Source organism: Bidens hawaiensis, unplaced genomic scaffold (genome assembly GCF_021521415.1).
Source record: "Bidens hawaiensis isolate Kalapana, Puna unplaced genomic scaffold, B.hawaiensis_p1.1 tig00013425_1, whole genome shotgun sequence".
Taxonomy (NCBI): domain Eukaryota; kingdom Viridiplantae; phylum Streptophyta; class Magnoliopsida; order Asterales; family Asteraceae; genus Bidens; species Bidens hawaiensis.
In genome coordinates this window covers 193,936-219,767 of record NW_027492137.1, presented here as the reverse complement: position 1 = coordinate 219,767, position 25,832 = coordinate 193,936, and the positions used below count along the sequence as shown (strand labels likewise).

Below are 25,832 nucleotides of genomic sequence, written 5' to 3'. Positions count from 1 at the left end.
TCAAATCTTCGATACGGATGATATGGATCATGTGGAAGGTCTTGGCACAAGCTATAATGGTGGAAATCGCCTATCGAGCTGCTGGAATCGCCTATCGTTCGTCAAAACGGAGTTAGGGTTTCATATGATTGAAGATATGATATTAACCAAAAAATCCCGTCTGCACACGCGACAGGGTCTACTATGGCCTATCGCGTACCGCTGACCATTAGTCAACACATAATTTTATCTCCCATCGCGGTACGCGATGGGGACTTCAGCACACCCATCGCGTACCGCGATGGGTCTCTGACACAGCAACCTTCACTTCTTTTATCGTTTTGCGTGCTGGACATCCCGGGTCTTCATTCCGTGTCACAACAGGTACACAATGAGTACTTTAACGCCTTTGACCTGAAATCCAATAATACACGTATGAAGTATCGATAGTTCTAGAATAAACAGTTAAAACTAAATAATAAACGAACTAAAACATAAACAAATTAAGCGACCATCACATCCCCACACTTATCTTTTGCTTGCCCTCAAGCAAAAATCTAAAGCAAACATCGACCTCCATCATAGGTATGTAGATTATCACCATTAATACTAGTAAGGTTTAAGGTCATACCCAGTTTCCCAGACTGACACTGTTTTTAGATTGACATCTCACAAATACGGTTAAATGCTATAATAAAAACAATAGAGCCGCCCAGACAGGTGTACTTTGTTTCCGGTTAAGGCACCCATGCTCATACCACTCGTAATATAACATCTCTTCTCTCGGTTTAATATATGGACTGGCAAAAGATGTGCCAGTATCGCTCAGCTCTCAATATCACTCAGAAATACATATTAATCCATCAAGCTGCTTTGGCACAAATGCAAATCAAGAGGTCTTTAAAAGGGTTGTAACGGGGCTAGGTGTAAGGGTATGGAAGGGAAATATTTAAGTAGCTCAAACGATCCGACCCGGCTTATTACAAAACATCTGAATAAACGAAACTACTGTACAACTAACTGACTGATTATTACATCTAAATAAGCAAACTAACAATATACAGAACATCTAAATAAGTAAACTATAAAGAACTGATTTCACATTTTTTTTGGTACTAAAACGAACTTCAACGAACTATAGAATACATAACTGAATATAAACAGACATCTTTTTTGTCGTTTTCTCATTTTTTTTAAGCATAATAACGTGATGCTTTAACAATGAGATAAATACAAATACAAAACAAAGGCAAATACAATTACAGTTACAAATAAACATAGTAAGCCGGATCGTCTCGTAACATAATGTCGGGGTTAAACAAACGAAAAAAATAAGTCAAAGAAATGTTTTCTAAGGGACCCAACCCCCCGCCCCTCACATTAGCCACACCTCACATGTGTAATAATGAGACCCCAACCCCCCAGTACCCACACTCACACTCATCCAGACGAGGCTTAACCTAATTGCCTCTATCACTTTTGCATTTTGCCAAATGTGATCCCGTAAGCCATGAATATCAGTGAAAGCACTCAAATGAAATGTGTTGTACTATATATTATATGTGTATTATATATATTTGGGTCAACTCACACACGTACCGGAGGAATAGGGTTGACGATATAAACATGTGTGCCTGTCCCCATGACTCGTTATTCCCGCCTAAACGACCCCATTTTCAACTTCTCGTTATAAAAACATTTGTGAGTAAGACTAATGAGACGCTGAAAAACCAACCATGACCAGAAACCTATGACTTGGCATTAATGGCAATAATTAACAGTTTACAACTTTGGTTTCTGAACACTCTTCGAGGTACTATCGGGCTAAAATTTTTCAAATTTCCCCCATTCCCACACTTGAGGTTTACATTGTCCTCAATGTAAGAATACTTAACATTGTCCTCAAAGTTAGAAATGATAGAACGATTAATAAACATTTGAGGGACGGGGTTGAAATTGAGTTTTGACTATTAAGCAATTTTAAAATTTCGGGGCTCATGTGAGGCGGTTCTACTAACAATTATACAATTACACTTTTAACGTTTAAAGCAATAAAAACAAAATAAATTATGAAACTGAAATCACCTGATATCAACGTGACTGGAGAAGGACCAGTCGGCTCGTGAACTCTCGTAACGCTCGTATACTCTCATCTCATCCAATTACCAAACTGACAATTGAACCTGCAAAATCTCGAGATGTGTAGAAGCAAGCTTATCACAAGTTTAAGACATAGGTCTTTTAAGAGTTTCGAAAATGAATAATTGTTAATTTTATTAAAACAATTACCGAGCCAAATTAATTCGTTTCACAATAAATTATGTTAAATTAGTTAAAAACGTTAAAAGACCTAACTCACTTTCGTAGGAATCACGATTGCATTTAGCGTATGCAACAAGCCCTGTAAACCTCCCGGTAGCCCGGGAAGACGAGTGGGGTCTCGTGAGGGTTTATAGTGAACTACACCCACAAAGTTTGGTTACAACAAAATATACAGATAAAATCAAACACAGTAGCCATCAAAAGATATATGAACATATAAGCCCAACAAGTTACCCAAACATGATTCCCCAAAAATAATATAATAATTTACATACCATGATACTAATAAAAACAAAATAAAGTGAAATAGGGTAACCAAAAACTACTGTGCTGGTGGATCATCAGCTGCCTCGTCCTGTGGGTCTACAGGCTGCTCCTCTGTAGTAGTCAAAGAATCTGGAAGAGGTACCTGCAAAGCAGTAAATAATAATCGAAAGTAATCATCATACCGGGCCCACTGTGCCACCTGCTCCTGATGTATCTCCGACTGCAGCTAATAAATCATATCCAATGTGACTGGCTGCTGCGGCTGTGAAGATGATGATGCAGATGCCTGTCTCAACGGATGCTGCTGCTGAGGTCGCTCAATGTGTGGAGTCGGAAGACGCTGGCGGCGTGTCGGAATACCCCTCTGAAGAGAAACAGCAGCCTCTGATCCCTCAGGTGGTGGTGCCTGTGGACCCCGTCGGACCGGGACTAAAGCTACTGGATCATGCTCGTTAATGATCCCGGCCCAACGTGCCTCCTGTAGTCCAAAAACGCCTATATCTGCCCCCCACGTAAAGTATCTCGTCGGATAACGCTTAAATACCCCAAGTCGCTCAACGATCCTCGTAATATACGGCCCTAAAGGTAAGCGTGCCGAGGATCCCTGAAGTCTGCTACCCCGAGCGAATGACGTGAGCAGGAGCATCGCCACATTGGCCGGGCGATGGCCAAGAATAGAATATAAACACAGCAAATCTAAGTTGCTGCACTTCTCGTGGCCCGAATGTCGGCCGACGAGAGTACAAGTAACGATCCTGTGAATGTAGCGATTGACGGGGTCCCGAATAGACGACTCCACAACAGAACTGGAGTGGGCCTCGTCGGCGATCTCCGCCCAATACTGGCCGAGCTGGGCCTCCGTGAGCCAGTGGTCACGAGGGTCCTGAGCATGTATCGTGTAACCACGTATGCTCTGTAGGAAGGCAGGCGCCTGAACCTCGTCGGCCGTGTAAAATCCAGTGGCCACGGCGAAGTCTGGGACGGACATCTCGTACAGTTGTCGTCCCAGCGAAAATGATACTGCTCGTGGCTCACTGAACTCAATGGGCGTGAAGTTAAATGTCGAATAAAACTCACGTGTGAGCTCGACATACGGAATCGAGTCACACGCAAGCGCATCTGCCCACGGAGCAGTCAATAAATCATGTACCTGGTCGTAAATCCTCAACTGACGCAGTAATGTCCAATCAAATGAACGGTGGTGAAGAAGCTGCATCTGTCGGATCCGCTGTAGTCTCGTATACTCGTCTATAGTCACGTAAAATCGGAGAACCTGATGCGGAATGCGTGCATCCCCCATAATGTCTGCTGGGTCAATGCCCTCTACAATCTGCACCTCGTCACTATCGTAGCGGATGACACGAGGGTCAACCCTCCGCCTCTTGCGGCGTGTGCGCGAGGACTCTGCTGCATCAGCCATATCTGCAAACTCAAGCAAACAAGTTAGATATGCTAATATGGCGACGACCGTATAGCATTTTGGTCGCGGTCCTCCCATATAATAAAATAATATTAATATATTTATAAAATATTGAAATAAAAATAAATAAAGACGAAAAATTCGGGGACACCCTGTGCATATTTCTATAAACCAGATTAACCCGCTCGAATGGAGATTGAGTACGGACGGGTAATCAATTAACAATCAAGAAAACTGTCAAGGTATCCCCGAGACTCTATTAACAAAACACACAAACAAACAAAACAAAAGACACACTAACAAACTTGACACATACTGACCAACTGTCTCGAAAAACGTGCAAGGCAAACAATGAATATGTCGATTCGGATTTTGAAATATTAATAAAATATTTTAAAAATATGTTCACATAAATCATTTAATAACGAACAAACACTATCATTTATTTTATAACAAAATAATGATTATAAATGTGAATATCAAACCCGACTCATCATATTTGAACAATTTCGATTACTCAACCGAATAACCAACTCGAACAATTGTCTTAACCCACCCGACAACTATAATCCCATAGTAACAAAAACTAATATGCCCTTAACCCGGTAACTCAACCATTTTCACAAATTCCATATCGATCCTAAAATCCCTCCATCTACTTTAACAAACTAACACACGAACCCAAACTTCTAAACAGCCATCCCGCAATTACAGCTCAATAAACCAACTTAAAATAATATAATAATAATAACACTTACTTCGATGTCGGTGCGGCAAGTAAAAAAAACAAATGATAATAATAGCGGAGACGGCGGTGGACAGTTGGTGGGGTGGTGGTTGTGACAGTGGGAGGGTAATGGTGAGTGGTGGTGGGGGTTGCGGTGTTGAGTGGATGGAGATGGTGACAGGAGGAAGACGGCGAGGTGAGGTGGCGGGTGTATGGTGGTACAGTTGAATTGGTGGACGAGGGTGGACGGGATGGTGGTGGTAAGTGGGAAGTACAGAGGTGGAGGTGAGTGTTGATGGTGATGGTAGCGGCGGGGTGGCTGTGATGATTCGCCGGAAAAGAGAAAGAAAGGAAGAGAAGAAGACGGGAAAGAAGAAAGAAAGAAGACGAAGGGCTTTATCAGGGCCGGGTTAGGCGATGCCCCATGACCCATCGCGTACCGCGATGGGTTTACATGCACTGGGCGCGTACCGCCGCCCAAATAAAAAATATTAGGGTTTTGCCCCATCGCGGTACGCGATGGGGTGATGTGCCATGCCCATCGCGTACCGTACCGCGATGGGTTTACATGCACTGGGCGCGTACCGCCGCCCAAATAAAAAATATTAGGGTTTTGCCCCATCGCGGTACGCGATGGGGTGATGTGCCATGCCCATCGCGTACCGCGATGGGTTCAGACATCAGCTTTGAATTTTTTTCAAAAACGCGCCTGTTTTGGCATCCCGACATCACCCTGGACACGTTCAAAACTGAAAAATACCTTTACATACCTGGATTGACGTGTGCTAAACCCATGCTTACCGAATTTCTCTAATTTGCCATTCTTCAATGAGCTTCCTCACACTTGGCGTATACTGCACAAAACTCGAGACGACACTAAGTACAAGACTCAATAAAATAAAAAAAAAACTGGACAGACACTTACAAATCTCGGGTTGCCTCCCGTAAGCGCTGAATTTAAAGTCTACAGCTCGACAGTGTCTCGAACTCAGTTATCTTCATAAACCGGTGAAGTCACAATAAAATTCACCGATTCCTTGTCCAGCTCGTGTATGTCCTTCATCTCCAAATACGGCTTCAGTCTATAGCCATTTACCACTTGCCTCAAATGATCATCAACGTCTTCAATCTCGTACTGACCATAATTTCCAACCCTTACAAACAAATACGGGCCCGTCCACTTACTTTTCAACTTACCCGGGAAGAGTTTCATTCTCGTGTTGTACAACCACACTCATTGACCAACTTCAAAATTCTTCAACCGGATATTAGCATCATGAACTTTCTTCATTTTCGCCTTGTAACCGGATGCGCAATCGTACGCCTCGTCTCTCAGTTCCTCAATCTCGCACAAAGCCAATTTTCTCGCTTTACCTGCATCATCATAATCCATGTTAACCTGTTTAGTAGCCCAAAACACTCTTTGTGCAATTTCAACCGGTAAATGGCAATCCTTTCCATACACAAGTCTATAAGGAGTGGTTCCAATTGGCGTTTTATAAGTGGTTCGGTAGGCCCATAATGCATCGGTTAACTTGGTTGACCAATCCTTTCGGTCCGTCCGAACAATTTTCTGTAAAATCTGTTTAATTTGCCTATTGGAAACCTCAACTTGTCCACTCGTTTGTGGATGGTAAGGAGTTGCAATCCTATGATCAACACCATATCGTTTAAGCAATTTCCCAAATTTAAAATTCTTGAAGTGGGACCCCCCATCACTAATGATGGTTCGGGGGATTCCAAATCTCGAGAAAATACTAGATTGAATAAAGTTGCAAACGACAAGATGATCATTCGTCCTAGTGGATATCGCCTCAACCCATTTAGACGCGTAGTCGACGGCCACTAGGATGTATAAATTACCATAAGAGTTTGGGAATGGGCCCATGAAATCGATCTCCCGAACATCGAAAATATCAACAACGAGGATCGGGTTCAAAGACATCTCATCCCTCTTAGAAATACTCCCAAGTTGTTGACACTTTAAACAGTGTGTCGCGAACTCGTGAGCATCCTTAAACAATGAAGGCCAAAAAAACCACTCGTTAAAACTTTTCGAGCGGTTTTCTGGCCACTGAAATGACCACCACACGCAGACGAATGCGCATGTTCCAAAACTGATCTGACATCCTCCTCGGGTATGCATCGTCTGATCATCTGATCTGCACCAATTTTAAACAAATCCGGATCGTCCCAGATGTACTGTTTAGCTTGGGTCATCAACTGTTTCTTCTTTCTCCTTGGCCAATGCTCTGGTAAATCACCTGCAACTTTAAAATTAACAATATGAGCGAACCAAGGATTTTGCGAAACTGCCAGAATATGCTCGTCTGGGAATGACTCATTAATGGGCCCATCAGTGTTCCCATTTTCCACCATAATTCGGGACAAGTGATCTGCAACAACATTTTCACTCCCTTTCTTGTCCCGAATCTCTAGATCAAATTCCTGCAACAGCAAAACCCATCTGATAAGTCTCGGTTTTGCATCCTTTTTGTCCATGATGTACCTGACAGCAGAATGGTCAGAATATATAATAACTTTACTACCCCAAATATAAGACCGGAATTTATCTAGAGCATATACTACTGCTAGTAACTCCTTCTCGATTGTGGTATAATTTAATTGAGCATCCTAGAGAGTTTTACTTGCATAGTATATAGCAACGGGTTTCTTTTCAACCCGTTGACCCAAAACAGCCCTGACCGCATAATCACTTGCATCACACATTATTTCAAAAGGTAACTCCAGTCGGGTGATTGCAAGATCGGGGCTTCAACTAATTTCAATTTCAAAATGTCAAAGGCCTTAGCACCTTCATCGTTAAAATCAAACGGGGCATCCTTAAGCAATAAATTACATAAGGGTTTGGTAATGTCACTAAAACCCTTAATAAACCGTCTATAAAACCCGGAATGCCCTAGAAATGATCTAATGCCTTTAACATGCGTGGGATGAGGTAAAGTGGAAATAACTTGGACCTTAGCCCGGTCCACCTCAATCTCTTGACTCGAAACAACATGGCCCAATACAATTCCCTCTTGGACCATGAAATTGCTCTTTTCCCAACTAAGAACCAAGTTCGTTTCGACACATCTTTTCAAAACTTTTTCAAGTTGGTTTAAACATGACTCGAAAGATGTGCCGAAAATCGAAAAATCATCCATGAAAATTTCCAAAGACTCCCCCACCATATCTGAAAAGATATTCATCATGCACCTCTGAAAGGTAGCAGGGGCGTTACATAACCCGAATGGCATTCGCCTAAACGCGAATGTGCCATACGGGCACGTAAACGTGGTCTTTTCCTGATCTTCAGGATGAATAGCTATTTGGATGTAACCGGAATACCCATCTAAAAAGCAATAAAATTTTTTACCATATAGCTTTTCGACAATTTGATCGATAAACGGAAGCGGAAAGTGATCTTTTGATGTTGCCGTGTTCAGTTTACGATAAACAATACAAATGCGCCACCCGGTTACCGGCCGGGTGGCGACCTCGTTACCTGAGTCGTCCTTGACGACTTGGATGCCCGCTTTTTCGGTGCTGTCTGTGTCGGGCTCACCCACGTGTTGTCTGATATGGCAAAGATAATGCCAGCATCTAACCATTTCAGCACCTCCTTCTTCACCACTTCCCTCATGTTCGGGTTCAACCTCCGCTGAGCATCATGTGCGGGTTTGACAGCCGGATCTGTTAAAATTTTGTGCATCACAAGTGAGGGACTGATTCCCTTCAAATCCGCTATCGTCCACCCGATTGCTTCTTTATTTGCAACCAACACCTCCATCAAAGCATTTTCTTGATTGACTTGCTTTTTCGAACTGGAACTGTGATGATTCGGGTTGACTGTGGTGTCGCTTGGAAGTTGGCCCGAATTCTTTTGTAATTTCGCCATATCTCAAGCGAGCTGAGCAATTTGCTTCATCATTGCCTCCGACGATTTATCTCGTAACTCGAACTGTTGCTTCGTCTCGGCCTTTTGATCAGTCATGGCTTTCAATAACGCATCCAACTTCGAGTGTACTGACTCGTCCGAATTACTCGAGGACCGTTTCTGCTGATCCTGATTACCCGAAAAATTTTCACCCCGGTTACTGTCTCTGTTATACCCCCGATTCTGATTATTCGAACCCTGCTGATAACCGCTATGGCGGTAATTACCTTGCGATCTGTTCTGGCTCGATCCCTGAAAGTTCGGGTTCAACTGAGAAGATGCGTTCCCGTAACGAACATTCGGGTGGTTCCTCAGGCCCGGGTGATATGTGTTCGAATTGAACCCTTGGCCTTTGGAATCCCCGTAAGCATAGTTAACTTCCTCGGTGTCATCCTCCTCATCATCATCATAATACTCGGGGCAATTTTCTGCCTTATGCCCGAGTTCTCCACAATCTTCACAAACCGGGAATTTCACTCCAACTTTCCCAACTTATTTCTTCTTACCCTTTCTGAAACCAGCCAGTTCACGTTCTAACTCAGCAATTCTTTCAGACTCACTCGTGACTGACTTAACTGACCTGGATGAATTACCACGTCTTCGTCTTTCAGCTGCTGCTTCTGCCTTGGAATCTTCACACATGAACTCCAAAAATTCCCAATCATCTTCCTCAGGTTGATTCAACAACTGAGTATTACACGAGGCCTTAAGATGCTTTCAGTCCTCGTATGTCAACCCATCAACAAAGCACTTTACCCGTTCCCACAGTTCGATATTGTGATGTGGGCATTTTCTGATCATATCCTTATACCTGGTAAACGCTTCATGGAATAGCTCACTTGGCAACTGTGAAAAGTGACGAATGTCTGAACGGGCCTCGGTAGTCTTCGACTGTGAATAAAACTCGTTTAGGAAGACTTGTTGCATCTCGGCCCAGTTTCTGATACTGTGTGTTGGTAACGAGTTAAACCACAGTTTCGCTTTGTCTTTTAATGAGAATTGGAATAACCGCAACCGGACTTCATCCTGATCAAACGTACCATCACCAATAGACCCGCAAACAGCCGAAAAATCGATCAAGTGCGAATACGGGTCTTCCGAAGCCATTCCGTTGAAATGAGGAACGATGTTGATGTAAGATGGCCGGGACTTGAAAGTTTTCTGGGTGAAACATGTTGGTTTGTGGAAGTGAATCTTGATTTTGGTTATTGTTCTGGTTCTGGTTCTGGTCTTCCATTTGTGAGTTTCTGTTTTGTACTCGGTTCTGCCGAGCTACTCTCTCGATTTCGGGCTCGTAAACTAACGGAGACTGTCGACCCGAATGGCGGGTGCGCATAAACCTGTAATCTGCACAACTAACACAACCCGCGTAAAATACAGAAAAATAAAATTAAAAATAAAAATTGAAAACAAAAATTAAGACTAGAATTAAAATTAGACACAAAAAATCAAATAACACGAAAACACTAAGCGCACTAACTCCCCGGCAACGGCGCCATTTTGATGACCGTCGTTTGAGTCAATCAAAAACCTAATTATTCTAAATAGATAGAGCAAGTAGTGTATCGTATCACAAGGAGTATGTGGTCAATGCAATTCGTGTAACAGAATTATAATTATGAAGTAACTGGTTTTAGTGCTGATCACACAAGCAATATTTTGAATTAAGAGAACTAAGCAACGAACAAATAAACGAGTTGTAAAGAGTTAACAAAGCAAATCACACCCGGGAATTCAAGTAAGCAACCAAACAGTATCTCATGCAACCTAACAGATTTATTATTAACGATTAACTAAAAACTGATTAACCAGACAAAACCTTAGACGTCAACAATTACTTTACACACGGCACTGGTTATCAAACAGTCCTTGCCAGTGTGACTCAGTTAAGGGTAATTGTACGTTTTATCGTATTCAATCTAACCAAACAGTTATATGACTAATTATCTAGCAACTGATAACAGATCGTTCAGACCAACTTAAACCTAAACCGACCGAACACACAGAAATATTAAACATCAATAATCATATATCAATCATCAATAACAATACACAAGTGTTCTTAATCACATGAGAAAAACTGTAAAAGGTTACAAACTATACATCCCGGGTGCGATTCTAGGAGATTACCCGAGCCGAGACATCATCAAATCTTCGATACAGATGATATGGATCATGTGGAAGGTCTTGGCACAAGCTATAATGGTGGAAATCGCCTATCGAGCTGCTGGAATCGCCTATCGTTCGTCAAAACGGAGTTAGGGTTTCATATGATGGAAGATATGATATTAACCAAAAAATGCCGTCTGCACACCTGTCGCGGTACGCGACGGGGTCTTCTAAGGCCTACCGCGTACCGCGATTGACCATTAGTCAACACATAATTTTATCTCCCATCGCGTTACGCGATGGGGACTTCAGCACACCCATCGCGTACCGCGATGGGTCTCTGACACAGCAACCTTCACTTCTTTTATCGTTTTGCGTGCTGGACATCCCGGGTCTTCATTCCGTGTCACAACAGGTCCACAATGAGTACTTTAACGCCTTTGACCTGAAATCCAATAATACACGTATGAAGTATCGATAGTTCTAGACTAAACAGTTAAAGCTAAATAATAAACGAACTAAAACATAAACAAATTAACCGACCATCAATTGCTGCCTGAATCCCAGTTTAAAAACAATTTTCAATTTTTTATTACCATACAAATCAAAATTCTTCGATAGTGATGCACCTTTATTTTCTTTAATTTGCAATTACCTGTAACTTTAAAATTTTTATTTTTACAGGCCTGCAACTTCATGTTTGATATTTCTTTATTTTCTTATTTCACTATTAATGTTAATGAATGAATCGGTTAAGATTTGCGTTTAATAAAAATAAACTTGAATTCACATATTAAAATGGCTTAAAAGATAAAGGACCAAATATTGAAATATGTTGTAAAAAAGGTAAGAATGACTATGAGATTGACAAGTGTCAAGAATTGGTAGTATTTTATTAGAGTAGATATATTCGGTCTATTTATAACGATGCTAAACACTTAAACAGTTAGTAACTTGTTTGTTTGGTTTTGATTTTTAACTTGATTTACAAGGATAAAAAATTATTACTAACAATTTGACTCATAATCATTACTAAAATTATTACTAACAATAATGGCTTCAGGTGAGGGTTTTCCGCATATCGAAAGCCGGGTGTATCCCGATGTAATGAACATAGCCAGTAGCCCACTTAGATAATCCGTTAGCCGTTCAAAAAAATAAAACTATATTTTCAATCGGTAACATAATGATTTCTCCTTGAAGATTTTCATAATGCAATGATGAATGTGTTAGGACTTAAGCAAGTTGAGATACAGGGTTAAAATTGGTGATGTATGTGAAATCCTTAGGCTTTAGGGGTGTCCAAAATGCATGTAACTGATTAACCTGACCTGACCCGAACCTGAACAAGTTAATTATGGTCGAGTTAAATAGGTTTAAAAAGTATTAATTAGGATATTCGAGTTAACCTGGATTTAACCCGAATAACCTGAATTGTTAATAGGGTCGGGTTTTGGGTTCATTTTCTGAAAAAAAAACGGGTTAATACGGATAACCCGATTACTGAAGTTTATGATTTGCTTTATCCTTTTCTAGAAAAGAGTTATCTAGAAAATTAATAGTATATCAATAACACAAATTATATAAATATGAAGTATTAATATCTATATATATATATCCAAATTAAAGACCCGGACATTATTGTTTGATCAAAAGAAAAAGAGCTTATGTAGGTTTGAAAGAGTGTTTTTTGTTGTATTTAAGAAAAAGAGTTTTAGATTTGACATTTAATCACACCAAATTAGTTAATGCCAAAACGTTATTATAAGTTCAATCATACCAAAATGTGTACTTAATATCAAGGGGTCAACACGTTGTGTCTTGTAGCCTTGTAGGAGACGATGATCTGATATTTTATAAAAAAAATAGTGTAGTATAAAACTAAATTAATAACATGAATTGCTACACAATGAAACAAAGGCTTAAGGACCATTAAGATATATATTTTTAATACATTAAATACACTCTCTCTTTTTTATCGATTCAAATGTAGTTTAAATAAGATTATTAAGAGTCTACCAAACAGTTCCGGAAAATAAAATCTATAATGATCCATTATAACTTATCATTTAGCATTTAACTCACCTACCATTGGATACTATGAATTTGCATATCCAAGCCTTTCATATGACGTTCCTGTTTTGTAAGACATCCAATCATGAACCATTAAGAACCCACCTGTGACTAATTTTTTTTTTTTTAATAAAACTTCACTCTTTATAAAACTCTTTTGATTTTATAAAACTTGTTTAGTGATCTTTTTAGCCATTGTATTCTAAATCTTTGAACTTGATCATCCCGTGGATTTGATTTACGTTCTTTCACAAACGGACAAATTTGTCTCACTCCATCGTTGAAATTCATCACTGGCAAGTGTTCATCAGCAAAAGCTTGTCGGGAATATATCGGTCTAAGTAATCTGATTACCATTGGATTACCAAAGGAATTTCCCCGAGTCTATCGACATAAAATCGTGGAGATCGCCCACATGCTTCTAATGTGCCTTTTACTAAGATCAACGTAGTTGCATGTAAACCAAGAGCAATAACATGATGAACCAAAAAGTTAACGCCAAATAAAAAGGATTTTGTTTATGGTTTTTCGTGTAATGGCCCAGGTAGTACTTGTGATATTTGGCTTGGGACACATTTTATTTGACAGTTTTTTAGATGTTAAATACCATTAGATGGGATTTTTGTATTGGCACACATTACATTATGGCAAGGTACCTCTCTGGTAACCATTGTCCAACAAGTCTTCTCCAGTTGTTGGTAAGTATTCTTCGGTGGTACTATTATCAACTGATTCACAACAGGATATTTTTGAAGTTACAGACGAACTTGTCATCATAAATTCGCTTCAATGACAATTTTAAATAAAAACCTATTTATTTAAATTTTCTTGGAAACATTTTTGTAATGCCATATTCCAACTGTTTTGTTACGTGAAGTAAATATTAGTCCATAATAAGTTATTTTGGTGTTAAATACAAATACATGATATATATTTAAACCCCGAAAGTTCTTTGAATGAACTGCATGCTCACCAAAATTATATAAAAAACCTTACGGCAGACCGGACATGGCTCATAGGGATCATTAACAGATATTTAAGAATGACCCGGTACTCCATTGTTGACAACTTGACATGTGCTTGCATAACTCTTCGATGGGGGTGACGGTCAAGAATTCTTGAGCATGAGGAGCTGAAGATATTCTAATACTGCTTTCTGGCGAGTAGATAGGTCAAACTTCTCTCCCATCCCAAACTTAAGACGATTTTACTGTAAAGGACACTCGCCCAAATATTCTGGCTTTAGGAGGCGGTGTTCCCAATATCAATATCGGGAATGGAATTGTGCAAAAGAAAACTATTCAACCCCGTTAATATTTTTACAATATACACACACCAATATTGATTTGTAGTCCATCAATATGTGTATTATAGTTGTTTCTTTCCTAGTGGTTGAAAGTTCTAGGCTAGTGATAAGCGATAATGTAAATTTAGGAGTATATAAAAAGTTGTGTGTATGTTATATATTTCATACCTTGACATAGACAAAAAAAAGATAAAAGATTATTTTTTTTGAACAGCTTTCATGTTGTCCTTATAAAAACGTTGTTATTCAACTATTACAATAATTTTATAATAAATATAAAAAATGAAAAATTTGTCTATGACTTTTTGGACTGAATATTTGTAAAGAAATTATAATAGTTTTCTTATATATGAAAATGTCTAAAAGAATTGAAAATGTACTCTTTAAACATAAATTATTTTATATATACATTTTAATTTTAAAGAAAATATATTTATGACACCTAATTATTATAATAATATTTTTTATATTAAGTATGTTTAACAAATATAATTTATGGCATTAATAATTCAATTAATGGAGATTTACCAATTAATATGGCATGTTGAATTTATAATACTTTTAGAATCGATATTTTTTCCCCATCAATTGAAGAGAAGTGACTTTGGAAGGAATTTGGTAATAAGAATTAACCCCAAAATGTTATGTGTCCAGAACTATTTTTTTTAATAATATATATATATATATATATATATATATAATTCAATTTAATTTAATTGTAGTTCAGTTTTATAATATGCACATAGCTATTATACTATTATAAGGAAAACTAGATTTAAATAATCACAACTATGAACTCTTGGCAAATAATAATCACAATTAACGAGTTGGCTGCTAACGGTCTCATTTTTTAATATATATTTGTTCCCAACGAGCCACAAGCGACTAATAAAAGCTTAACTCCATTAGTCTTCGGTCATTGAAAAAACGTTTTTGTTTGAAAGCTCAATATTTTTCACCGGAAAGCTCAACCTGAACACCATCACCAACACCACCATTTGGACAGTTGAAAATCACCGTAGACCACCACCACCTAAACACTACCTCACCGTAGACCACCACCACCTAAACACTACCACTACCGTCACCAACACCTAAGCATCACCACCGCTAACATCCACCACCGTCGTTAGAGCCCTAGTTCGCCATTCAAGTAGTTGGGTGCTAGCCGGATTTGCCTCAAACCACAGCCCATCACCATCATAGAGCTGGTGCAACCCTTTTCTTATACCACTGCTGACTTTGACAATGATTCTAGGGTTCTGACAACCTTAATAATTGGAGCTTTTACAAGAAAAATGTTTTTAAATGTCCAATCTAATGTTACAAAGAGGCTTGAGTCGAAAAAGTTGAGTTTTCTGACAAGAATGTTTTTCCGAGGACCAGAGATTTACAGAGTTAAATTTCTGTTAGTCGCGAATCATTGAAACAAATATGTTAAAAAATTGAAACCGCCAGCAACCTACTCGTTAGTTAGGTTTGTTATATGCCGATGTATAGTCTGGGATTAATTAAATCCAATTTTCAATATTATAAATGTAATATGATATTAATTGCTTTTTCTTTTTTCGTTCAACAATCCTCACTTTAATCTAGCACAATGTAAACACAATTATTTTGTTTATAAGTTGAGTGCTTAATTTGTCAATTCATTTAGGTTGTCTGTTTCTTGGCCAATTGGTGTTTCACTTGCTTTTAAACCCATGATGCTCTTCCTTTTTCTCCAAAATCATATGATTTGATGCCTTTTTACCCAAACAAACTTTAATCATGTACATCTACTTTAATGGGTTAAATTTCTTGCTTATAAAACCCTCCAAAAATTGCATCTTTTTGGTTTTCGAAGATCTCTCTTAACCATTCAGATGTTCGTGATAAGGTTAGCTCTCTCTCTCTCTCTCTCTCTCTCAATACATACATACATATATATATATATATATATATATATATATATATATATATATTCAAACATACATGCATACATATATATAAAAGTTCTCTGGTATATTTTGGTTAGAATCTGTGTGTGTTTAATTTGATAATTTCTATATACTTTTCATAGGGTTTTGTTTGTGAACTGTGTGTTTCTTCTATTATATATACAAGTGTTTACAGTTAACATGTATACTCATGTGTAAACTGAGTGTGTGTGCGGGTATGTGTATGTTGATTTGGAGTGCTATGATCGGTATGTTCTTCAGGCAGTACACAATCATTGGTAGTTAGAATATATGGAACTCAACTTTTTGACTTTTACAGTCAAACTAGTAATCTTAAACTTCAACACTAACACTAACACTATCAAAATATCGTTTTCATTTATGGAGAAAAAAAAATGATGTTCGGTTATTATTTATTACAAATATAAAAAAAGTTAAAAAGAAAAGGTTATAACATATATATTTTTATTTGGACTATGAAGAATACAAGGTTTGAACTTTAAAAGTCAAGGACTTGCATCATTTTATAATATATGTGTCATTTTTATGTTTCATGTTTCATGTTTATGTTAATCTTGACGTGCCTACCAGGTTCTAAACTTTTAGCGAGTCGGTATGGCATCAACGTCAACACAATTTGCGAGTTCTAGAGGGATGGGTATGTTTGATCCTCTACACCATATTAACATGTGGGATGACACGTTTGGATGCAATATCAGCTCCAACACGGGTACTTCTTCGATCTCCCAAGTTGATACAAGGCAATCTAACAAGGTAAGATCTGTCATCCATCATCCTTTATTAATTCCTAAATCCTACTGTTTTATATAATAAGTTTTATTTACAAAACACATGGCCTTGATTAAATTTATTCGCAAAGATGTGTATTTGAATCAACGTGTCATATATGTGTGTGTGTGAGAGAGAGAGAGTCTAAGTGTATGGGCCATGTTTCTACTCACCGTTGGCCCAAACATTATTAACGTTCATAAGGACGGCCATGGTCGTAACATTCATATATAGTAAGAAAGTTAAAAGTAATAGTTATACATGTTTGCGTGATATTAAGATTTTGTTGTTAAAACTAAAAAAGTGTATATAATATATTCATATTTAACATGAGGCCTACTAAGATGTACTTCACGTACATGGGTTTTGTATTGTGGTCCTTCCATTAAAATTCAACTACGTTTATGTGGCCCCAGGCCCAATAACAATCCCACGTATACGGTGAATCACGTATACGGAGAAAAACTTAACTTCAAAGTATTTATGTAAGAGTTGAAAGAAACAAATACCTTATTTATCTTAATTAAACATGGAAATACAAAATTGTGCTTAAGCGGCTATGAATGGTCATAAAACACTTACATCATGACACTTAATCTTAATTAAACTAGTTGGCCCGTGTAAAATTGTTATTATTAGAGGTATATGGTACATGATACAGGACACGAAATATAAAGCATATCTATGGGTAACTTAGACCATATATTTTCTTAATTTCTTGTAGTACGGGTCTTGTTTTATGCAGTATTTCATCTCTAACATATAGGTTTTTGCGCTCTTTAGATTCAGTGCAATTCTCAGGAATCACTAGGACCTTCGTCGGACAATCAAGAAGCAAAAACCATGTCTGATAAGGTAACACATTCATTCATTTGCTTTTGTTGATCTTATATTGTTTAATTAACCTAGCTTTGTGTATAATCACTTGTCTACATATAGTTGCAAAGAAGATTAGCACAAAATCGAGAAGCTGCACGTAAAAGTCGTTTAAGGAAAAAGGTATGTCTATAGCTTTAATTTAGATCTTCCATCTCAATAATCCTATTTACTAGTCGCTCTTGTAGACCGTATGGCCAACAATGAGTATTGAATAGGAAACACTCTTCCTTAAAGAATATTTAAGGGAGAGTGTTCCCTGATCACATATTAAACAATAATTCATCATCGTAATGAAGATTTTTTTCACTCACAAGTCACAATAATATACTCGTATCACATATGTGAGCGGAGAATCTTTCTATATTGTAAAGTGCACAAAATGTATTGTTGATGCATTGTACTTCGTAGGCATATGTTCAACAATTAGAAACAGGTCGTTTGAAGTTGGCGCAATTGGAGCTGGAGCTTGAGAGAGCTCGACAACAGGTAAATCGTTGAAAGATTCACTTTTTAAACAACTTTAGCCTATGTTTCATTTTATCTCAATCTAAAATTTTACATTGCTTGATTGATTGTAGCGTGCATATGAAGGTTTACTAAGCACAAGCAATGGCTTATTATCTACTAATGTAAACTCAGGTATAGTATGGTGTATTTAAAAATTTTATATACTAATCAACTCTTCCTATGGATGTTTATTACAAGCAGAGTGTTGATCTAGACTAATTATTTGTAGGTGTCGTTACATTTGAAATGGCGTATGATTTATGGGTTGCCACACAACAAAAAATGGACAATGAACTTAAGGAGGCGTTGCAAAGTCAAGTAAGCGAGCTTGAGCTTCGTATGTTCGTAGATAGTGGCTTGAACCACTACTATGAGCTTTTCCAATTGAAAGCTAATGTTGCGCAAGCCGATGTATTTTATCTAATGAATGGGACATGGAGATCGCCTATTGAAAGATTCTTCCAGTGGCTTGGTGGACCACGACCATCAGAGCTCCTATACGTAAGTGTCTCGACTCTGAAACACTCATAAATGCTATAAGGGTAATTTCACGCATTGTACTTGATTTTTTTTATATGTAGATGCTAATGCCACAACTTGAGCCATTATCGGATGCACAACTCGTGAGTGTCTCAACTTTGAAACACTCTTGTAGACAAGCCGAGGATGCGCTGAGTATAGGAATGGAAAAGCTTCAACAGACTCTCGCTCAGGGTATCACCATCGACATAACCGGAGTTGGAAGTTACAATTCGCAGATGAATATGGCAATGGAAAGGCTTGAAGGAATAGAAAATTTTTTGAATCAGGTAAGTTCTAATATTAATATTTTTTACTATAGTTACATTATAGATTTATACCATACAGTGGTTCTACTTTTATCATAATGTTTTATACATTAAAAATTTTACAACACAAATTTTATATAATATATAACTCGTATGACATTTATAAGTTAGATATAATCTTTGTCCCAACTAATAACAAAAGAACTTGCAGGCAGATCACTTACGACAACAAGTGTTGCAACAAATGTCTCGAATCTTAACCACACACCAAGCTGCAAGAGGGTTGCTCGCATTAGGGGAGTACTTTCAACGTCTTCGCGCACTAAATTCACTTTGGTCAGCTCGTTTTTGTGAGCCCACAAGTTAAAACTGCGTTCACTCTTGTGAGCCTACAAATCACAGCCAAATTCACCTTGGTCACGTGAACCTATGAGATATGTAACAGTATTTGTTCTACTGGGCTATATGTTCAAAGCATAGAAGTTATTATGTTTGCCTAAATATGTACATACAAATTCAATCTATATGAGAGTGGTTTTTTTGAGTTTGTCAATAACCCCAACTTTTTCATCTACTTTAATAAACGGAAAAAAAACACATTGTTACTATTAAAACCAAAACGAGCGCAGTACTATAATGAACCAAAGTGAACCGATTTCAATCGAACAATACTGGTATCGGCGCTGAAAGTGGCATGTAAAACACGTTTCGATTTCCTACCAGACATATCACAACTTCATTTTTTGAACTTTCTCTTTCTGTTATCATACCGAGAAAACACACATTTTTATGATTGAAACTATATCAAGTGCGAACTATAATAAACCAAACTGAAATAATATCAACCGAGAAATACTGGTATCGGCGCTGAAACTAACATTTAAAATACGCTTCGATTTCCTGCTAGGCATATCACGACTTTATATTTTAACTTTTCTCTTTCTGCTATTATACTGAGTGTGGTTATCAACATATCGTACAAGTAACGTAACGAATCAAACCGAGACTGTCCACCCTATTAACTCCTCCTTCACAAAATGCTTGAACTCCATTTTCATCTCCAAACACCCTCACCTTATCCTCCACACATATTCACCGGTAAACATGGCTGCCGCCGCCGCCGTCACCGTCGCGTCTGCCACCAACGCTCTTCAAAAATCTCCGGTCACATTTCAATCTCGCTATCCTCAAATTCACTCCGTCAATTCACCAAACCTCTCATTCTCCGGCGGCCTAAGACTCCGTAGCATTTGGCGCAGATTGCCAAGCAGGTGCAGAAGCTGACTGGGGCGAGGAATGTGAGGGTTAAGACAGCGATTGACGAGTCGTTGGTGGCGGGGTTTACCATTAGGTATGGGAATGCGCAGTCGAAGTTGATTGATATGAGTGTCAAGAAGCAGTTGGATGATATTGCGGCTGACCTTGAGATTGGGGATATCACGATTGCTGTATGATTGACTGATTGATTGATAATTGAGTTTGTTATACATATATAATTTTGTTATTGTAATGCCAATTGAGTTGACACCAGTCTGATAGTTGGCTCAGTTGTTCTTGGTGCATACAGTCATTGTTAATTTGCTTGATTTGGTTGCCATGTTTGGGTTAGGATTCTATGGCTATTGATCCACCATAACGCCACCCCTGTAACGCGGCTCTGGCGTGGTGTATGGCCGTTTTCTATGCCATATTGGACCGGCTAACGCAGGCAATGTTTTGCCTCTTGCATATTTTATGAGAACTAGTTAAGTTTGATAAACACTCATCTTACACTAATATATTTATAAACATTGATAAAAATCCAACCTTTCACTTATATAATAGTATAATACCGTTATAATGTATTGCTTGTTTTTATCTATTCTTTTTTTGGTTGTAGTCTGTAATTCCCCTCCAGCTCCTAGCTGGAGGATCTTTGCTTTCTAATTTTATCTGCTTTGCCGTTCAAAAAAAAAACAGTCCAGGCTTGAAAGTAATACAAGTCTGTGGGGTTAAAAACCTTTACCAAGCTGAAATTATGAAGGCGAATTCGGCTGGTACAGCTTAAGCTCGATTGTGGCTCATTGAACTGACTTGAATTCAAACATAAAGAAGCAAGTGCTTGAGCAACATTGAAGTCTGGCGAGTGATGATTATTGCATGAGGTCGAGTTGTGCTTGGATTTAAATCGTTTTCGTTACTATTGCCTAGATTTCAGTTTATCTCGTCACTATTGCAGGGAACTGAGTTTCATTCGACTCGCATGGTTCATTATTATTCTCCACAGAAATAGGATTCTGGATTATTTAGGTGATCCTAGATATATAAGAAATCTATAAGACTAAGCGTAGTGGGCGACGAATTGGGGCAAGAAAGGGGTGACAGGGGCTACAACACCGCCTCCGTGGGCGGTTTTTGGGGCAAATTGGGCGAGGCAAGAATTTTTTATCGGGCGAAATGTGTTTGTGTTTAGTATATATATATATTACTAAATATTATTATTATATATGTTTGTGTGTAGTGTATATATATATATATATATTAGGCTACAACACCATTACACCCAAAAACAAAAACCCATCATTTGCTGACTGGGCACCACATGACGCTAAACCCCCCAATTTGTGGCCCTCCACTGCGCATAGCATAAAAGGAACACAAGAAAACTTATGGGGTCATGTCAGTCAGGTTGATGAATCCCAAACCATGAGGGGAAAAATGAGTTTCTTGTAACAAAGAAGTTCAGATGAAAGCAATTCAATTCCATCTAGTGCCAACCAAACCATAAATTACATTCATATTCAAAACTACCATCTTGCAAAAAGATTTCAAGCTAACATAAAAATACTATGCAGTCAATGGTGAGCAAGGCACAAAAACAGACATACACATATATCCACCTAAATCTTCTTGGTATAACTAGCATACAACTGATCAGGCAATTCCTCCTTAAACCGCTCCACAACATTCTTCACAAAATCCTCATCCGAAAAACACATAACCGAATGCAGCTCCCGAGTCAACACCCCTTTCTCCTTCAACACCAAATAAACCCTATACCTCGGCTTCACCCGTTTCTCCAAACTATACATCAAAAGACTCCCACGCGTCGACAACCACGCCGGCGTCAACCCAAGCTCCTCCACAAAAAAACTCAACCCTTTCCTCAACCTCTCTTCCGAATGCGTAAGACACAACGGCTGCCGGTTCACAATCATAAAAATATCCGAATCCAACCACCCAAAACTCCGAAACACCTCAAACTTCCTCCGTAAATTCAAACTATTCAACGAACAAAGCGCCGACAACCCGTACGAAAACATACTCGAACCCGGCGTAATCCCAAACACCTTTTCCACTTCAATCAACTTCTCCTCCAAGCGCAACGGATTCTGCGTAACCAGCCTCGGGTTTCTCAGTATCAGCTTCCGAATATCGTCAACCGAAACACCATACTTCTTCAACAACCCGAGATTCGTTCTAAAATACCTTCCGTAAATCGGAAAATGTGACTTCAAAAAGGCCTTAACAATCTTCTCTTTACTCCCCAAAATACTCATTAACAGATTAATCGTGGGCACAATTGAAGTGGTTAAGCTTTTGATGAAGATGAAACATTGGGTGGTGGTGGTTCTGTAAATGGACTGCATTTGATGAAGATGAAACATTGGGCGGCGATTGGGAGAAACTGACGCCTCTTCTCACCAGAGGTTGAAAGTATTATAAACGTGTCTGTTTAGTTCGGTTCGGTTTGGTTTATGAGTTTGAGCTTGACCTGGCTTGGCTTGTTTCGGTTTTTTGGTCTCGTTTTAAATCGGAGTTATTCGTTAAGTGATGATAACGGATTTGGTGATGGTTAACATACTTTAAGTTTTTTGTTGTTATACTGTTTATTTAGTATTATCGCACATTTTTTGTTGTTGAGAATTAAGTGTTATTAGAGGTTGAAGCTCTTTTATGATGTTGTGATATGTGTAGGGGTATGGTACTAAAACCCGGTTCTACGACCCTAAATCTATTATGTTTGGCCTATTTTATCGCATGGACTAATACAATGTTATTGGGCCGAGGGGGTTTTGTGGAGGTAACCCTAACTGGGTTAGGCCCATTAGGGTACCATGATGGTGGCCATGAGACTCTATATAAGGAGGTCTTCACCTCCTTATCATGGGTCATGCTCAATAAGAGCCACCACCACTTTTTGTGTCTGTGAACAAGAAATCCTCAGGATATCTTAGCAGTCGCCTCCACACCCCCGAAACAATTGCAGGTCACCGGCGCAGCAGCTGAAGAAGAAGATCAAGACGTGGTTCGTTCATCTCGAAAATCCGTGGAAACATCGTCATGGATCAGGTAAGATTCATTTCGTGCTTCGACATTGGCGCCATCCGTGGGACGGCAACGAACTGCCCTTCGATCTTCATCTCGGCTGTCAGATCTCTCCCAAGAAAAACGCAGATCTGGAAGTTTACAGAAAAAGGCTTCAAAGCTTGTTCTATTTAAAGCTCAAAAAGATCCATAGATCTAAAAAGAGGCTTCCAGATCTGGGCAAGAAGGAAAATCCGTGATTGGAATGATTAGATCTCCGAATCTGTGATGGTTTTAAATCTGCTCCGGGCTTCAGATCTGTCTAGATCTGATTTACAGATCTAGGTCTAGATTACAGACCTGAATTTTAGGTCTAAAGTTGCAGATCTGACTCTTAAATTGTAGATCCGGAAATCACCAGACTTCCGCCGCCATGTACGCACACCCGTGGGTTCTCACTCCGCAGCCGTGCATGTGCCGCCGCGGAAACCACCATCTGGGTTTTTGCGCAAGAGACCTCCGCCATGCACGCGCACTCGCGAGTCACCACTCTATCGCCGTGCATGCGCGCATCAGGCTACGCGCCAAACTGCAAGGTTGGGAATCCTAATATCCCATATGGCTACGCGCCAAGGTTGGTAATCCTCATAATATCCCATATGGCTACGCGCCAAGGATGGGAATCCTCATAATATCCCATATGGCTACGCGCCAAACTTCAAGGTTGGGAATCCTCTTAATATCCCATATGGCTACGCGCCAAACTGCAAGGTTGGGAATCCTCCTAATATCCCATATGGCTACGCGCCAAACTTCAAGGTTGGGAATCCTCCTAATATCCCATATGGCTACGCGCCAAACTGCAAGGTTGGGAATCCTCCTAATATCCCATATGGCTACGCGCCAAGGTTGGGAATCCTAATATCCCATATGGCTACGCGCCAAGGTTGGGAATCCTAATATCCCATATGGCTACGCGCCAAGGTTGGGAATCCTCATAATATCCCATATGGCTACGCGCCAAGGTTGGGAATCCTCCTAATATCCCATATGGCTACGCGCCGAACTTCAAGGTTGGGAATCCCCATAATATCCCATATGGCTACGCGCCAAACTTAGGGGTTGGGAATCCTCATACCATATGTTCACGCATCACATGCTTACGCATCACATGCTCGCACATGTCACAGTCTACACGCACGCGCACGCAACATCTGCGCGTGGCGCATAACACAAAACCAAAGTCTACGCGCACGCGCATGCAACATCTGCACGTGACGCGTGACATAAAGTAGCTCGTAAGTCGCCATACGCGCAGGCTCTCATTATTCTACAAGCTCGTAAGTCGCCTCGCGCGCCAGCTTCTTTATTATTTTACAGCTTGGAAGCCGCCTAGCGCGCCAGCTTCATTATTCTACAGGCTCGTAAGTCGCCTCACGCGCCAGCTTCATTATTCTACAGGCTCGTAAGTCGCCTTGCGCGCCAGCTTCATTATTCTACAGGCTCGTAAGTCGCCTTGCGCGCCAGCTTCATTATTCTACATGCTCGTAAGTCGCCTCGCGCGCCAGCTTCTTTATTATTTTACAGCTTGTAAGCCGCCTTGCGCGCCAGCTTCATTATTCTACAAGCTCGTAAGCCGCCTCACGCGCCAGCTTCATTATTCTACAGGCTCGTAAGTCGCCTCGCGCGCCAGCTTCATTATTCTACAGGCTCGTAAGTCGCCTCGCGCGCCAGCTTCTTTATTATTTTACAGCTTGTAAGCCGCCTTGCGCGCCAGCTTCATTATTCTACAAGCTCGTAAGTCGCCTCGCGCGCCAGCTTCTTTATTATTTTACAGCTTGTAAGCCGCCTTGCGCGCCAGCTTCATTATTCTACAAGCTCGTAAGCCGCCTCACGCGCCAGCTTCATTATTCTACAAGCTCGTAAGCCGCCTCATGCGCCAGCTTCATTATTCTACAGGCTCGTAAGTCGCCTTGCGCGCCAGCTTCATTATTCTACAGGCTCGTAAGTCGCCTTGCGCGCCAGCTTCATTATTCTACAGGCTCGTAAGTCGCCTTGCGCGCCAGCTTCATTATTCTACAAGCTCGTAAGCCGCCTCACGCGCCAGCTTCATTATTCTACAGGCTCGTAAGTCGCCTGGCGCGCCAGCTTCATTATTCTACACGCTCGTAAGCCGCCTCACGCGCCAGCTTCATTATTCTACAGGCTCGTGAGTCGCCTTGCGCGCCAGCTTCATTATTCTACAGGCTCGTAAGTCGCCTCGCGCGCCAGCTTCTTTATTATTTTACAGCTTGTAAGCCGCCTTGCGCGCCAGCTTCATTATTCTACAAGCTCGTAAGTCGCCTCACGCGCCAGCTTCAATATTCTACAGGCTCGTAAGTCGCCTCGCGCGCCAGCTTCTTTATTATTTTACAGCTTGTAAGCCGCCTCACGCGCCAGCTTCATTATTCTACAAGTTCGTAAGTCGCCTCGCGCGCCAGCTTTTTTATTATTACAGCT

The 25,832-nt window shown here is 39.8% G+C and overlaps 2 protein-coding genes across 2 annotated transcripts; one reads left to right on the top strand and one right to left on the bottom strand.

The window, feature by feature from the left end:
* The first annotated feature begins 15,787 nt into the window (after positions 1–15,787).
* On the top strand, positions 15,788–19,590 carry LOC143544015 (transcription factor TGA4-like). The gene is made up of 9 exons (XM_077036199.1): positions 15,788–16,022; positions 16,675–16,857; positions 17,656–17,727; positions 17,812–17,871; positions 18,160–18,237; positions 18,330–18,390; positions 18,488–18,759; positions 18,840–19,067; positions 19,258–19,590. The coding sequence occupies exons 2-9, from the start codon at positions 16,699–16,701 to the stop codon at positions 19,411–19,413; spliced, it is 1,086 nt and encodes a 361-aa protein (XP_076892314.1). The 5' UTR covers positions 15,788–16,022; positions 16,675–16,698; the 3' UTR covers positions 19,414–19,590.
* A 2,305-nt stretch (positions 19,591–21,895) lies between these two features.
* On the bottom strand, positions 21,896–22,588 carry LOC143543996 (transcription termination factor MTERF15, mitochondrial-like). Its single transcript, XM_077036184.1, has one exon. The coding sequence runs from the start codon at positions 22,583–22,585 to the stop codon at positions 21,926–21,928; it is 660 nt and encodes a 219-aa protein (XP_076892299.1). The 5' UTR covers positions 22,586–22,588; the 3' UTR covers positions 21,896–21,925.
* Positions 22,589–25,832: the final 3,244 nt, after the last annotated feature.